Source organism: Centroberyx affinis, unplaced genomic scaffold (assembly GCF_046629955.1).
Source record: "Centroberyx affinis isolate AG114_WGS23_722 - 3 ecotype Tasmania unplaced genomic scaffold, CSIRO-AGI_Caff_v1 ptg000659l_1, whole genome shotgun sequence".
In the NCBI taxonomy this organism is placed as follows: Eukaryota; Metazoa; Chordata; class Actinopteri; order Beryciformes; family Berycidae; genus Centroberyx; species Centroberyx affinis.
In genome coordinates this window covers 331,176-348,640 of record NW_027279285.1, presented here as the reverse complement: position 1 = coordinate 348,640, position 17,465 = coordinate 331,176, and the positions used below count along the sequence as shown (strand labels likewise).

The following is a 17,465-nucleotide window of genomic DNA, read 5'->3' as shown; positions in this document are numbered from 1 at the left end:
TAGGTTACTGTGACAGAAATTGTCTTTAGACCTACAGTTGTTTTAGTTTAAGGTTTGGGTTAAGGTTACAGTTAGGTTTAGGCACCTACCTTGGTTAAGGTTATGGGAAAGGCTTTGGGCATGGTTAAGTAAGAATTAAAACTTAACTCACCATAGAAATCTTCTTGGTAGAAGCTGGAAATTGAACCCAGGCCATCGGAATTGAAGGCAAATGCATACTTCCATCTACCATCCCAGCCACAACACTATTTCAATGTCAGACTACTTCCTGTTTATAGTCGTGCCTCCTTCACGTAACCCTCACCTTTTGTGCACAGAGCATGCATTTGCATTTTTAGACTTTGTGTTTATTTGATGAAATTTCAGGAGGTCAGGCTGGTTCTACCTCAATCAGGTAAAACCAGTGTTCCCACTGAAGTGATGTGAAGAGTATTAGGTGGAATTCAAATAGTTCAGGTCAACAAAGATAAACTCAACTGACGCAACTCTGGTTAATTGGAAGTCATGATGTGCTTGCATCATGATGCCCGCATTAGCCCCACTCATAAACCCAGTGATTCATTATTCCCTTTAAGGAAATGATGGATTTCTAAAGTAGGGAATCTCTAAAAACTAGTGTTTTGATAATGTCTAAAACAGCTATAATCTCAGCTAAACAAGACAAATGTATGTATGTGGGGGCATGAGACGGAGTGGCAGATCCATGCAGCCTATAGGACTTGTGTCTTCTGAACACAAAATGAGACTCCATACATTTATTGTATCTATAATGATAATAATAAACTTATATAGCTCTACAATGAATTACTATTGTTGTATATCAATCGGCGATAGTCAATAACAAAACAGACATTTATTTATATGAAAATGTTTCAGATTATTACTGTAACTTTTATGTAACCAGGGGAGTTTGAGTGAGCAAACTCGCTCTTTTTCAGAAATGAAGCTCCATGGGAACAGTTTGGAGGGTAAGTGCCTTGCAAGCTGAGGGAGCGTATTCTATTCTTTATTCTTTATTCTTTATTCTTTATTCTTTATTCTTTATTCTTTATTCTTTATTCTTTATTCTTTATTCTTCTTACCCTGCCCAAATTGTTCCCAGCCATCCAGGATTCAACCTGATAGCCTTCCAGTCACAGGCTGCTTTCTCTAACCTGTGGGCTGCCATTGCCCCATGATTCCTTGAAAGCATATAGCTCTCTTAGTTGAATTAGTCAAATTATTTTTCTAGATTCTTAGCTCATGAAGGAAAAGGAAATGAGCTTTTCCACAGTTTAACTTTTTCACTTTAATGTGTCAGATTTGGTTAGTTTGCAGTTCCCATCCTTTTTCACAAGCCTATCTATGCAACAACATCCTTGGAAAGTTGTCTCTGTTGTTACAAAGCCCTGTTGTTGAAAAGAAGTCTCTCAAGGGAAATTAATGCAGAATGAATAACAGAGCAGAGAAAGGACTTTCAATTTGAAATGGATAAAGCCCAGACTTTGCCCATCAAATCATTGGTCTTTATTTGCTCTTGATCTGTCCTTGGAGAAATTATTTTGTCAGACCATAATTTCCACATACAGTTTAATGGAAATTGCCATTAGCAGATAATAACCGTGGCAGTTCCAACAAAATGCTTGCAAACAACGGCTATCAAAGAGGATAAACAACACAAGACTGGAAATTGTGTCTTATTATAGCATCAATTTTACTGTCTCTCTGTGCCAATTTCCTTGTTGATGTCACATTGCTTTTTTTGCAGCACTAAATTCAGACCAGGCAATTATGTGAAGTAGGCAAAACGATTTAAAAACAATAGAGGGTAGAAAATTAAGTAGGAGAGGAGTGTGTACACCCCTGTTTTTAATATTGTTTGGTAAAGGGACATTTAGTCAACTTTTCCCCTTAATTTTCTCGCTGGTGTTTAAAATCCACTGTCTGTGTCAGCACAAACCATAGAAAGGAGCGGGTGAGGTCACTGCCCCCCCCTCATGAAAGCCCCTACACAAACACTGGCTTGAAAGGCTATGCTTGACGGTCAGGTGTGTACTTGGAGGTTTCGGGTTGTGATGGTAAACTGAAGATATAGAGGAGGCTGGCAGGTGATGCTGGTGTTTTGACAGGCGCAGAATTATTGTTAGCTGGTTCCCCGCCGGAGAGTAAAGTCAGCCTCAAGCCTTAAGACAATTGGCGAATGTCCAGCCAAGTGCAAGTTTATAGGAGTGTGCGTACAGCCCATTGTACTCTTTCCCTCGCAGGTGTCATACCTGACGATGAGGAGGAGGAAGATGGTATCATGGTGTATCTTTGCCGTCAGGCTTTTTTACAGTTCACCTGTGTGCATTTTGCTGTACTTGGCTCTGCTCCACTTTAAATTGTTGTTGTAAAGTGAGATTTGGATGCTGCTACAAATCTTTAGCAAGCAATTTTATCTTTTTGCCTTATTCTCTCTCTCTCTCTCTCTCTCTCTCTCTCTCTCTCTCTCTCTCTCTCTCTCTCTCTCTCTCTCTCTCTCTCTCTGTCTCTCTCTCTCTCTCTCTCCCTTGTGACAACTCTTGTTTTTCTTGATGCATGATTATTCCCTTGCTGTTAATATTCATGATGGTGCTGATTGATTTACTGTCGACCAGTCTGTTCCAGTATTCAAATGATTTTGTGAAGATTAACATGTTTATGATATGCATTATCCGTGAGCTGTGAAGAGAGCTGTGTCCTGCATTCCAATTCCAGGGCCGCAAATTAATGCCGCCAGAGAAATTCTGTTTTTTTCTTCTTCTTCTTCTTCTTCTTCTTCTTCTTCGAACGATTTGTACCTCAGAGACCGTACATCCTAGAGCAGCCAAATTTGGTGGATAGGTTTCAAATCTCCTCAGGCAATAAAAATCACACTGATTGGCCAGATGGTGGTACTATAACAACCAACTTTACATTTTGGCCAATAACTCCTGAACCATAAGAATCAAACTTTCCTCAGATTTCTTGGCTTTCTTGGCAAGCCAAATACATTTACGTTGACCAAATATGTATTCTTTTCCGCCATGGCAGTTTTCCAGCCATGCAAAATCTATTTTTTGCTATTTCTCCCACAAAATTGAGCCAATCTCAACGCAATTTTGCACACAGCATATATGGACGTCCTAGATGAGGGCCCTTACCCAGAGATTTGAGAATCCAAACCACATGGCCAAGGTGCACAAAACCAAACTTCAAAAACATATTTGGGATGGACTTAAAGTGTGACCGCCCACATTTGGTCGTGCTCCATAGTGCCACCATCAGGCCAACCTTGCAGCAGCAACAATTTTTTTTAAAATAATTTCTCCTACAAAGTTGCCTTAATAGCCACCAAATTTTACACATATTTCATACGCATATTTCATCTTTGTATCACAGAATTGTTATGCTTGTAATCGTTGAAGAAGTTGACGGCGAAGACGCACACACGCAACAGGAAGGGAGGCATATGTCCTACACGCTTTATGCTAGACCATCCAAACTTCACACAGGTCTACCTGTTTGCAAGGGACCCCAAAGTGTGTCAGACACATTTCGTCATGCTGAATAGTATCACCATCAGGATGAATTGGCAATTTTTCAAATGTCAGGCAACATTTCACCTGCAGTTACAGGACAGACACCGAAATGTTATATTGTTGAGATGTAGAACTTTTCCCTAATGATGAATCAAACTTATATTCTCACTTTCACATCATTTGCACCATAGGCTTGCATCCTACTAATGGCCTTTTTATAATAATAATAATGTTTATTATTCTAAAAACTGTGATGGCAGCTAAGACATTAAATTAGCTGGTGAAATTCTGATCTGATTCACTGCCATCTTTGAGTAGAAGATTATATATAATGCACACTAAATGGAAAATCAAAGTATATCCACATTACTGATGATTATTTATCAAAAATCTCATTGTGTAAATATTTTGTGAAAGCACCAATAGTCATCCCTACAATATAGTCACAATATCAATATCGAGGTATTTGGTCAAAAATAATGTGATATATTTCTTTTTTTCCATATCGCCCAGCCCTACTTACAATTGAACATTTAGCCCACTTTGTAGAAAATACCAAGATATATATTGTGTATCGTCATTCAGCCTAAAAATACAGAGATATGATTTTTGGTCCATATCGCCCAGCCCTAAATAAAGTAAAAAAAAAGTTTATGCATATTGCTAAATCAGTAACTGTCTGGTATGAGATTGTAAGTCACTGACAGTTTGATAAATTGTACTCTACTGTACATGTTGGATCCTCACACAGTGAACTTAACAGCTCATAACAGCTCTTATTTATCAAGCCCTGCAGAGGAAGAGTGCTGATGTAGTATAATTAATGAGGTGCTCTTGAAAATCTTGTTCATCATTATCTGAATGGTCACACTGTTCCCACTTTTGCTCACAGAAATCTTGATGAATACGGCTAGCTTAGTGAATGTGTCTGATATTGATTCCTCACATTTCACAGTTTATAGAATATTCTGTTTGAGAAGCTGAATTTTCCTCAGTTTTCCCATCAGTTTTCATGGTAGAGAATGACAAACTGTGGTTTAAGTGGTCTGCCCCCCTTCTCGTCTGCCAGTAAAGTCCATTTGATGCTCTTTCGAAAGATTTCTGTGATTAATATACACTACAAGACACGAATCAGCAAGTGATATTTTCTTGTATTCACACTCACCAAGCTTATTTCAACACATTTGAAGTGGAATGATCGTACTGCACTGGGAGATAATTGAGTTGCTTTCAAGAGCACATCACCCACACTGTGGCATGTTTGAAGACATCTACATGAAAAATGGAAAATTGTAAAAAGTGAGTTTGTCGTGTCAAGGCTTTTTCTTATCATATCTTGTAACGAGTCATATTGCCGTGAAATCAGATAAATTATGTGCTAATCCAGTCAAATAATCTGATTTACAATGGCATTAAATATTCCTGATAAAATGGAAACACTTGCCTGCTAAGTGTTTCTTTTTTTTTTCTTTGTAGGTGTATAGCACATTGTTTTAGCTTTTATTGTTTTTGTATTGTGTCATGTGCCTCCATGGTAGATAGAGGTGTAGTTGATGTGCCAGCCTGTTTCCCACTCTTGGCTGTTAACACCAAAACAAAGAGAGTCCCTGTGTCAGCAGGAAGATGCTCACCAACCGTATCGTTGACTGACAACCTAATATTTCCATTCTCAACAAACAGCTAAAAGAGCAAAAGAGCAAAGCCCTTACCTGATGTCTGACAGCAACAAACATAATGTCAATGTTTGAATGTCAAAGCTTTTTGTAGTTTATGGTAGAATGAGACTATTAGATACTAATAGACTCCATACTAGATACTAATCTAGTATCTATGGTGTCAGTGTGCTGGTGTTACTAGTAATGCCATTTGACTTTATTCTGTGTGAGAGAATGCATTGCAGTAGGTTCATGAAATAACATGTTTGGCTCCAGACACTCTTTGGTGTTGCTGTTTCATTTTCTTACATCATCCCATACGCTCCCATAGATTTTATCCAGTATTTAGACAATAGAGAGAAGGAGAGAGAGGGAGAGAGAGGGAGAGAGAGAGAGGGAGGGAGAGAGAGAGAGAGAGAGAGAGAGAGAACCAGGCTAGAGGCACAGAAATTCACAGAGAGAGAAAGATAAAGCTGACAGATACAGAGATGGATATCAGTGCAAAGAGAGAGACATGCAAAGATATAGAGATACTATATTAAATGTAGCCAGCTCAGTTCTGACCACCCAGCTCTATTCTGCCACCCAGTGGTGTAGGCATGCTACTGAATGTTGCACCACTGCACCTACAGCAGTGTACTATGTATCCTACACGCTAAAACACAGATTACACTGTCTGCTCTGTGCTAATCTGAAACCAGCCACAAGACATGAATACATCATTATAAAACTGAATAAGATGAATATTTTATGAAGATGATAGTAAATCACATGAGATGTGCAGTAAGTGTATGCTCTTCTAGGTCCAAGACGGATAAATGGATAAATCTCAATGGTTTCTGACATTGGCGCCCATCCCATTTATCATCTTGAAAGGTTGCGCATGAGGAGAAGTAAGGGAAGGAATGATCAATAAACTATGCCTCCTGTCAATGTCAACAGATTGATATTGGCATTAAGCTGCATGCGAATAGGATGCAGAATTATTGACATTGTAGCATTCACCTACATGCATAATGCATGGTATAGGCCTGCTGGACATGCCAAAGGCACACAATTTGTCATCACACGTGGGGATAAATGTGGCATTTTGAGACATTTTGGAAAAGGAAAAACTAGAACAACTGGGGACATTCTTTTGAGGATGACACATTACTTAGATAATCTGGTAATAACCCTACAGGGAGCTGAAGTGGAGTCTCTAACTCATCGCTGAATATAGCTACCTTAAACAACCTTCAATTTGCAGAGTCACCTTTTCTCTCCTCACCCACTCTGAGGTGCGAGGCTCTCAGAAGAATGGCTTTGATTACCATTATGGTATTTTCATTTTGTTGTTGACTGAGTAGCTTCTGCTGGTGAGTGTGTCGGCATTGAATGACAATGGCAATTATTTGATTGGCTTATCCTTGAGGAGGAAGGGATAAACGGTGATTAGCGGCAGATTGACTGGCCACAGCCAGCGTTTACTCTGACACGGCTCCAGAGATTGATCCAGGAATTTTCCCTGCTTGATTGGTATGCTGGGTAAATGCACGGCAGCGCCAACCACCAAATACTCCTTTACCCCTGTGAATATACTGCAACAACAATGGAAAACAGCCAGTAGAATAAAAACAGTTTTTCTTTCCATCTTTGGCTCTCAGCTTTCTCATTTTCTCTTCATCTTTAGTTCTTTCTGGTAGTTAATTTCTCTTATACACACTATACTGTCAAAAGTTTGGACACACCTGATTGAATGTACTATGTTTTTCATTATCTTAAAGTCATTTTGATCTAAAGGCTTATGCTTAAATGCTTGAAATGTGTCTTTTAGACAAATATAAATAGTGAAGTTGATGCCTATGTATGAATTTCTTTCCAAAGCCTTTGCCTTTCCATCAAGGCAAACAGTGGCTACTTTAAAGAATCTAAAATATAAGATTGTTTTGATTTGTTTAACACTTTTTTTGGTCACTGCCTAATTCCATTTGTGTTATTTCATAGTTTTGATGTCTTTACTATTGTTATAAAATGTGGAAAATAGTAAAAAATAAATAAAAATGTGGTGTGGCTAAACTTTTGACTGGTAGTGTAGATACATTCTTTCTCTCTCTGTCTTCTCTCATGTCAACCCTTCTATGTGTTTAGCAATAACACAACAATTCCTCTTTATTCTATCCAAACCTGCTGATATTTTTTACCTGCTGTCTTTGCTGCCTCAGTTGACTCCTATATCAAGTACGACATTTGGCTCTGACCCATATACTCTTTACTTTTGATTGTGCCCGTTCTGTTTGGGCGCCGCTCCATTCAGACGTTTGTAGACTCTGGAGCCCTGGCTGCCCGCCTCGCACATCTGCCAGCCGTCCTTCTCGTCAACGAGACGACGCCACTCTGGATGTACTCAGCAACTGGCTGGCAGGCAGAGGAGGAGATGGAGGAAGTGGGGGGAAGAAAGGGAGCAGAGGAGGGAAGGAGATGTTGGCCTCATTAGTCTGAGTTCATGGGCGCTCATTTTGGTCTATGCGGTTCAAAATATTGAATAATAATCATAAGGATCTTCACAGTTGAGGTTCCTGATTAAATCACTGATATGGTAATGGCTTGGCTCGCGATAAAGCGAAAGGTGAATGTGGTGAAGGTTAGAGATGCTCTGGTATCTGTTGATATTTTGTCTAAATGAAAAATCCTTCTGCTCCAATAAGAAAATGTTCAGTATCAATACCAATAGCAAAAACATGTCAAGATATAGGGGTATATCTACAACCTTAGTGCCTTTTATGCAATTGTCTTTTTTAGGGCTGCAACTTTCATTATCAATTAATCTATTGTTTTGTTTTGTTTTTCGATTAATTGATAAATCATTTAGTCTATAAAATGTCAAAAATAATAACAAATACCCATCCCAAGTTACCAGATCCCAAAGTGATTCTTAAAATTACTTACTTAGTCTGACCAGCAGCCAAAAAACCCCCCAAAGTATTTATTTTATAATATGGAGCTGCAACCAGCAAATATTTGGTATTTTTACTTGATAAATGCCTAAAACGATTTATCGATTACCAAAATTATAATCAATTAATTTCCTGTCAATCAGCTAATCGATGAATCGTCTAATCATTTCAGCTTTAGCCTTTTTAATAAACTCATTTAACAGTGGGTGATACACACTCATCCATTCATAGTATCAGTTCATATGTAAAACACAGGTGTCACGCCTCATTTGCAGCCACTTAACACATCTTGCTGAACAATGTTTTGCCTTGCACTGTAAAACTCCAGAGGAATTCATCACATTTGAATATTAGTCGGGGTGGGAACCGAGATTAATCTACTGTCAATTTATTTCTCTTTAGGGTGGACAAGACCTTCTCCAGGACCAGAAGCTTATGGTGAGTCCTTTCCCTCCTGAAAAACAACATTATACATCAGAAAACTGTGTTTCATGCTTGGATGCTCCCAACATTGCCTTCCCTTCCAATTTTTTGAAGTTTTGGAGACGTAGGTTGCAAGATTGTTTTCCTATTCCACTCAACCTGCCCCAATTTTGATTAGATGTCTGACTTCAACCGCCACATCGCAGAATGAAACATGACATGGACATCATGCCTTAACCCTATTCCTCATTCTGTAGCCGTCGACCGTTAAGATTGCACCCAATATGTCAACATCCAGGTTATCCTACTGTTTCACTCCTGTTCACTTCTAGTATGGCTGGCTTCCTGCATGTGCTGCACTCCAACTTGCAGCAAAAAAAGCAGACAGCCAGTTGACTCTTTGTTTGTCTTTATTTGTCTGTCACTGTAATGCTTGCAAACAGTCACATGCTTGAGCAAAGTACTGAGAGATCTTAATGAAGGCATGCCCCCTCACCCTCATTTGTTTTATTAAATAAAGTAGTGACAACATGATGAGCTGGACATAGTCAGGGTTAATAAGGGTGGAGGCTGACAAACACTGTGTTTCCATTGTCACCAGCTCATTTAATACATAATCTGAGAGCAGTAAAACAGTGTGCCGGCCTTCCCTGAATTTGGCCTTTTCCTGTCTCCTGTTGAAAGAGTTTCGATGTGCATAAAACGATTTTTCTTACTGAGAAAACCTATCTGCTCCTTTGGGTTTGGACCAGAACATCTGCACAGATAATCAGAATGGAGACAGAGGAGCATGTAATGTTCCCTACTTGGCAGGTAGTCTCCCAGCGTGGAGAAGAGAATGTGTGACTGTGCACTGTAAATACAGGGACAAGAGCAGATGGTGGGAGACAGGGAGCAGAAGCATGTGCAGATTACCAACTGGGCATGTAGGGCACACACCCTCGAGATCTGAACAACCGAGGGCCTCGAAGACTGGCGGCACCACTTTCACACCAAGATAAATGTGCAGTTTCCCATTAATATTCCACTGCAGTATGAACCCATGAACTTATTTGTTTGTGATGCTGTGAGCTACGTACCTTTATACTCCCGTCTCTGTTATATCATTTTGAGATGATGCCATGTTCTATTGATATTAGCAATGGTGCTTTGTAGTCCCGCTTGCATACAAAGTTTCATACTATAGTAGTTCAGTTATATATAATATGAATTATACATAGCAATTGCGATTTAAACAACAATTGTGATTTTTTTTCTTGTCATCATTTTTGTATGTGTGTGTGTCCAGCCTAAATTGTTTAATGAAGTTATTTTGTTAAAAAAAAAATAGATGTCAGATGTGTGCAGGATTTACTGAGTTTGAGTATGATGAAAGGTTTTCACCAATATTGTACTCATGGAGCAATCCATTTTGGACGCCCCTCTCTCTCTTAAGCAATTAATTGCAGCCTCTGCGATTTGGAAATTGCAATATGAAAAGGTTCATATTGCGATTTTGATTTTTTTTTTTTTAGATTAATTGTTTAGCTCTAGTGGGTAATTGATGGGGCTGATGTGCATTAGACAGGGTTGAATGAATCACTGGGGTGTTGTAGGCTGGAGGGTTAGAGGTGGGTTGTGTGTGTGTAGAACGAGCTCGCCCTGGGGCCCCTAGGTGACGTAGTCACAGCCGGCCCGTTGAGTCAGATGGTTAGGAGTTAGGTGACTGGGGCACTAGAGCCTCAGGTGTCTGAACTTGGCGTTCATCTGCAACCGGACACCAGCCCTCTGAACTCAGGGACTCCAGGTAAACTTACTGCACAGTGACAGTTTAGCTAACAACAGCACTGGGTGATCAGTTTAACCACTAGGATTGACTAATCTTATAATCTAAAGCTAAATCCCCCTCTACACACACACACACACACACACACACACACACACACACACACACACACACTTTCCCAGTGCATAGGGAAAATGGTAAAATTACATATTTATGTTTATAGTGCATGCAGAATAGGCTGGACACACACACATACACATAGTAGCAAGTTATTTACTATTCTCTTTTTTATTATGGATAATGTATGCCTATAAAACATGCATACATCAATTAATTCCATCTTGGTAAGGCAACGAATTATAAAAATGACATCAAATGTCAGTGTCATTATAAACTAAGGTTACTGGCTGTAATTATCATGGGTAATTGGCAGCGTTTTTCTATTTTGCCTAGAGCGGCATACTGGCCAGGCCAGCAATGGGCTTGGCCCATCCATGAGTTGAAGTAAGGATAGAGATGATAGATGGATAAAGATTTAAAGAGACTGAGGAAAAGGAACAGAGTGAGGGAGGCTTATATAGTGATTACATTTCTACCTTTCTGCCAGGGTGAAGATTTGCGTGTGTGTGTGTGTGTGTGTGTGTGTGTACCTGCCTTTTTGTCTTTCTGTCTGATTTGCAATAAAGCATTGGAACGTGTTCTTTTGTTTACAGGGATTTCATCCTTTTATTTGCAAGGCTATTGGTTAGCTTACCAGCAACTGAACAATTTTCTATTTTGCTCACAACATCATTACTTCAAATGTACTATCGGCGTATAAAGCTGGGTCATAATAGATGTGGAAAGGACAATGGGAGGGCATGGTGGAACGGGGGAAATTGAAGGTGCAAAGGATCATTCTGCAGGATCATCAGAGGGGAATACACGCCCCGCACTCCTGCAGAATTTAATTAAGAGCGGATTCAGTTTTCTGCTCAGAGCTGCAAACGGGTCTGTAGCGCATGCTAATGGAGCCGGAGGGCTGGGCAGTGCGCTAGCTGCTGTAGCGATCCACAGCCCAGCTCTCTAATTATACTCACAGAGTCATTATGCCAATTGTGTATTCCATCAGCCTCTACCTGCACTTAGATTAAAAAGCCCAGGTATCATCAAGATACATACTATTTAATAATTCATTTGTATTGGGAGCTGGGGGTGAATTCTTCAGGAGTTATTTCAAATCCAGTAGGTTGTGTCCCAGGGAGACAGGAGCTTACAATATATTATATGAATCTCATATTATGTTTATGAAGCATTCCTTTTTTACTTGTGACAAAAAAATATAAATTGGAAGAAGCATCAGATTTTCTGTTGCTGTTGCCATGAACCACACTGGAGAGGGTTTATGACTTAATTAGGAAATGTCTCCAATCTCCATTACCCAGTTTGTCACACTGCCAGTGTGTTAAGAATACCAGCATGTCCCCCAGATTTACGACAGTGGCTTCAAACCAGAGTGTCTCTGTCATTAAAAATTGACTTTACTGGATCTCCTGCCATGTGCCACTACTGCCTCGAATCCATCACATCATCATCCTCAACCAGTCAGGTGTGTGTGTGTTGTGTGTGTGTGTTGTCTGTCAGGTCGCTTGTGCATGCGTGCGTTTGTTTTAGGGCTGAACAATTAATCGAAATTTTATCGAAATCGCAATATGGCCTACTGCAATTGTCAAATCGCAGGAGGCGCAATATTTGTTAAAGGCGAAATGTGTGTCAAAATACCATTTTAAATTAAATATTGTCGTGCTGCAGAGATGTCCTGGCCTACACATCATATTCTACAGACTTAAGAAAACATCTTTGTTTGGTACAGATCCCTGCAAAAATCACACCATAACCATTTTAAGACGTTTTTCAATGAAAATGAGAATAATGATGTAAAAATTATCATTCCCGCTAATATCGCAAATCATATCGCAATTGCAATATCAGTCAAAAATAATCGCAATTAGATATTTTTTCAAAATCGTTCAGCCCTAGTTTGTTTGTGTGTGAGAAGAGAGCGCCCACATTGTTCTGTCACTCTTGCCCTGCCTCAGTGTTCTCATCATCTCACCCTGGGACACATTCACTTGTTTGTTGATGTGACTTAAGAAGCCCTGCACCATGCGGGCAAAGGAGTGGCACTTCAACATGAAAGGTGAGAACACACAGTTTACTGTGCTGTAACGCTCGCAGCACAGTGTTCCCAATTAAACACTCATTAACTTGATTGCTCTCGATAATGGTGGTGCTTATCCTCGTCAGTCTAATGCTTCCTGCTGTGCTGCAATAAGGAGGCCAGAATAAATGCCATGGCATTTCAGCATGAGTTGTTATTGTGGATGTGGAAAAGTGATTTGTCCCTAACAACTCCGTTCTCCACTCAATTTTATAGTGTGTGCAGTATGACATGAATATACAATTGCAATATGGGAGGGGAGGGGGGGGGTGCATGGTATTACTGTTATATTACTGTCTAGGGGTGCGGCAATTAAAGTAGAACACCATGATCAGCATTCCCATTCTCTTCTAACTATAAAATAAAATGACTTCTTAATTAACGTATTACTCATTTGATTGGGGACATCCCTTAAGGACCCCTCTTCTCTTTGAGACAGTGTGTTACGCATGTGTGTGCTCAGCTGGAAGTCGGCCTGTTGCCCTGTAGCCATCCCCTCTGAGCGGTGCCAGGTCCTGCGCCTGGGCAAGCCTCTGACTGACATGAGGAGCCAGGTGGTAATGAAGTGCTCCTCAGCGCTGAACGATGAGGAAGAGTGAGCCGAAGAGGCCTCTAAAGACGCCTGCGCCTCTAAAGACTGCCGTTAATGGCAGCTCTCCATCCTAATGTAGGAGCCAGGGTCGTGAGGGGAAAGCAGATGGGATGAATAGAGTAGTCCTGTGTCGCTCAATGGGCAGATTAAGGCTCTCACAGTGCTTTGGTCAGGGCTTTGACTGTCAGTGGAGCAAACAAGAAAAATGTGTACGCTTGCCATGTTGTTAGACACTTTGGATAAAGGCATCCGCCAAATGGCATATACACTGAGGCCCAGATTTACTAAAACCTTTAGCAGGTACAAAAATATTTGTGATGTTCAAAGTCAGCACAAAGCCTTGTGATAGATGGCAGGACAATTTGTTTGTGAGTTATACTTTTTTCATCCACGAAAATTGTGTATTTTTGTGTTTTATGTGAAGCACATTGAATTTGCCTTGTGTATGAAATGTGCTATATAAATAAAGTTTGTCTTGCCTTGCCATGAAAGGCTTTAGTAAATGTACAAATATACAAAACATTAGTCATGCCTTCCTCGTATTAGGTTTCACCCCTTTTTGCCCTCTGAACAGCCTCAGTTTGTCGGGGTGTGAACTCATCAAGGTGTTGAAAGCGTTCCACAGGGATGCCGGCTCATGCTGACTCCAGTGCTTCCCACAGTTACGTTAAGCTGGCTGGTGGTGAATATCTACTCCTGAATAGCTCGCTCCATCTCATCCCACAGTTGTTCAATTGGATTGAGATCTGGTGACTGGGCAGGCCAATGCATTAGGCTGAATTCATTGTGATGTTCATGGAACCATTCCTGGACAATCTTAGCCTTGTGGCACGAGGCATTATCCTGCTGGAAAAATCCATTTGCAGATGTATGGCAGTTGTCATGAAGGGATGCACCTGACTGGCAATGATGTTCAGTTATCCTGTGGCATTCAAGCATTGCTGTACTTTTAAGGGGCCCAATGTGTGCCATGAAAACACACCATCACACCACCACCACCAGCCTGCACTGTTGACACACAGCATGATATATTTATGGACTCCATACCCTTTGGTCCTCTCATCAGCATGTTTTTGTTCCTTAGCCCACTGCAACCGCTGTTTCTTGTTTTTTTGCTGAAAGAAGTTGAGCTCTGTGAGGTCATCGACTGCCTCACCCCAGACACGTCAAGGCGCGACGAGTTGTGCCTTCTTTTATCGGTCTTTCACCAATGTTGTACTCGACTCTCAGTTGACTGACTGTAAATGTGTCTGTTGGTCTGCACAGCTCGTGTCAGCCTCCTTTGACCTCTTTCATCAATGAGCCGTTTTTGGCCCCTGGCCTGCCATTGGCTGGATGTCCTTTGGGTGGTGAACCATTCCAGATACACACTGTTGAGCTTGAAAAACCCAACAGCAGTTCTTTGCACTCAAAATCCTTTATTTTGCCCTTTCTCCTTACAAACACAATGCATGTGTCAATTGTCTCAAGCCTTAAAAATCCTTCTTCATCCTGTCCCATCCCCTTCATCTACACTGATTGAAGTGCATTTAACAGGTGAAATCAATTAGGTATCATAGCTTTCACCTGGATTCACCTGGTTAGTCTGAAAATTCTATTAATATCTCAGGTGTTTCAGTGAATTTTAGTGCACCTTGGTAAATCAACTCATAATCAAATACCTTATAAAAGGCCAATTTTGGTTGACACATAGAAGATAAATGCCATTTTGACCACTTTATACTATACACAACATGCAAACATATTTTCTCTGCACTACGCAATACTCCCTAGACTACACCAATCTTATCAGCCTAAATCACAAAGTGGGGCTGCAATAGAGATCCATCCTCCCTCTTTGATAGATTTTGCCCCATTTGAAATTTTTTTTCCCAAGTGAAATTCTGGTGTCAGGTATGGTCTGGTCACTTGTCCACCCACAGGAAGTGACGAATCGAAACTTTGTCTCCTACCTAAACAGCTTAAGTGCTCCGTTGAGAGAAAGCTGGACCGATCTTTTCCCTCTCTCATCCCTTCAGATTTTTCAGTTACCTCTCACTGCCAGTTGGTGCCGCCAACATGCAAAGTTGACTAGTACAGTTTTAATATCTAAGCTTAATTATTATTTCAGGATATCTCCACATTACAAGGATGACTAGGGTCAGTTACTCAGGTCTCAACCTCTATTCTGAAAGAGGTTTTTTTCTAATAGCAGATGCTCAATCCTTTAAAATATGCAATTGTTTTATGATTGTGGAAAACCTCAAGTCTAGGGTTGCATAGTAAAATTCATGTGGTTAATGTTAATTATCTCCAGAGGCAGACAGTGAGTATAGAGATAATCCTTCCAGAACCTCAGGGGATGGACTTTATTGGTATCATTTAAAGTGGGGGACAGCAGCACTCACTGAACCCGGGTTGTGTCTCCGTTAATGGGAGTGCTTACAGATTGCAGAGCGCTCAAAGAGCCAGACGAGCGGAGTTTTATGGTGATTAAATGGCATTGGGTCTGTTAGGTTATGGACTGGCAGTGTGCTATTTTGATTGCAACGAGAACAGGTGAGAAAGAGAGACCCCCAGTGTGACCCAGACAGACAGGTGCGTCTGGTCCACAGTGGGTTCACAGTGGAAAACATCATGATCCGATGCAGCTGCAATGTGGTCTGTTAGTGCAAGTTGCACAGATGACACAGTCGGAGAGCAATGCGGTGAGGATGAAGGTTATTTTAGCAGATGGGGTTCCCCTGCTACTCAACACACCTGTTCCATTAAATACATGATAGACTGCAGCTGCCATGGGAGAGTCTATCGAACACACACACACACACACACCACACACCACACACGCACGCACACACTTTTTTCCATTTGCAGTTATTACTGTTTTTCCACCTTCTCTCCACTCCTTGCTTTGATCCGGATCTCGTACAGGTATATTCCGTAATTCATTCCATAAGAGTCTACAGTATATATACTGTATTATGAAAGAAAATCCTCCACATTATTACTCACTGGCTGAAAATCAATTACATCCACCCCGCCAAAGGAGTACGGTTTCTTTTTTTAGCATCACAATGTGAAAAAAGAATTTAGTCAGCGACTATCTAAGTCCTCCTACCAGTGGGGAGATGATAGTCCCAGAAGTGGGCTGGAGAGAGACATGGCGAACTATCCATCTGAAGCAGCCTATAATGCCCTACTGTAAGACGTGATGCCGAACCATCCCGATCCCTCCTCACACTGAATGGCATAATGATTTGTTGAGGGGTGAACACCATGCAATCACGCCAACGGATTGACATCAAACAGTGTGCTGAAAAAGGACGAAAAGTTTCAGGGGGCTTTTGCAGGAGTTCAAAACAAATTGAAGAAGAAACCTTTTCCAATCCACTGGATATGCATTTGGTTACTTTGCTTCAATAGACGAGCTGAAGGGATTTTTTTTTTCTGCAAATTCATGCAAGCTGCTTTATACTCCATTCATTGTCCTTAAGCATTTCAATGGCAGAAAGCGTTGTAATCTAGAACTGATTTGCAGTGATTGACACATACACACACGACATGCCTGCATATCCGTATTCATCCCATATGCACTTCATTAGCCGCCCCTCTTAGTATACATGTATTCAGCTAATTAATTGATAAGCTCAGACCTATTGAGGGGGTAATGTTCCTTGCAGTAGTTGCCATTTACAACTATCAGGAGGTCGACTCCATCTAATCAAGCTCCATTACAGCCTGAGCTCAGGAGATGAGGGGAGAAGATGATGCCAGCGCTTCAAATAACCACTGTACTTCACTGAAGAGGAGGATGACAGAGAACAAACAAGAATAATGGAGGAAATGGTGGGGTTTCCTGCGTCACCCATTCAAGTACAGTATGAGTTATGCCTCACTCGGGCATGTGTGGTTCGCTTTGAAGCACTGCGAAGATTATTCATGAATGGAACAATAAACCAGAATTTCTCCTATTTTTATGGCGAGGTACACAATGAATGTCTGTGCGTCAACTTCACATTTCTAAACGCATTTCAGAGACAGAGGTCGTCACTGGGGATGAGATGTGCTGCATTCTTTTGTTTGGAAAATGTAAAAGTAGCAGGGGAAAATATAATGTCTGGTGCTGATGTCACATCAGAGAGCGACAAGTGACAGAGCGTGGTTTATAGAACGGCGAGGATGTCGTCAGCAGTGGAAAGTGCCTTCAATTTTTATCTCCCACAAAGTCATGAACACACTTCATTGCACCTATGCAAACCAAACAACTTTGAGTATCAAGCTGGGTTTATGCTCCACTATAACCGTATCCAGGTGATTCAAATCACTCATGGAACTACAATTCTTTATATCTATATTTTCAAATTCTCTGCTTCATTCCCTGTTTAGCTGAGGTAGCA

The 17,465-nt window shown here is 40.8% G+C and overlaps 1 protein-coding gene across 1 annotated transcript in view; it reads left to right on the top strand.

Moving 5' to 3' along the window:
• The window catches only part of rap1gapb (RAP1 GTPase activating protein b), a 61,467-nt gene that overhangs the window by 1,998 nt on the left and 42,004 nt on the right, over nt 1–17,465 (top strand). The window contains exon 2 of the mRNA XM_071519117.1: nt 8,512–8,547. Within this exon, the coding sequence (XP_071375218.1) occupies nt 8,512–8,547 (36 nt within the window). The remainder of the gene's footprint in view (nt 1–8,511; nt 8,548–17,465) is intronic.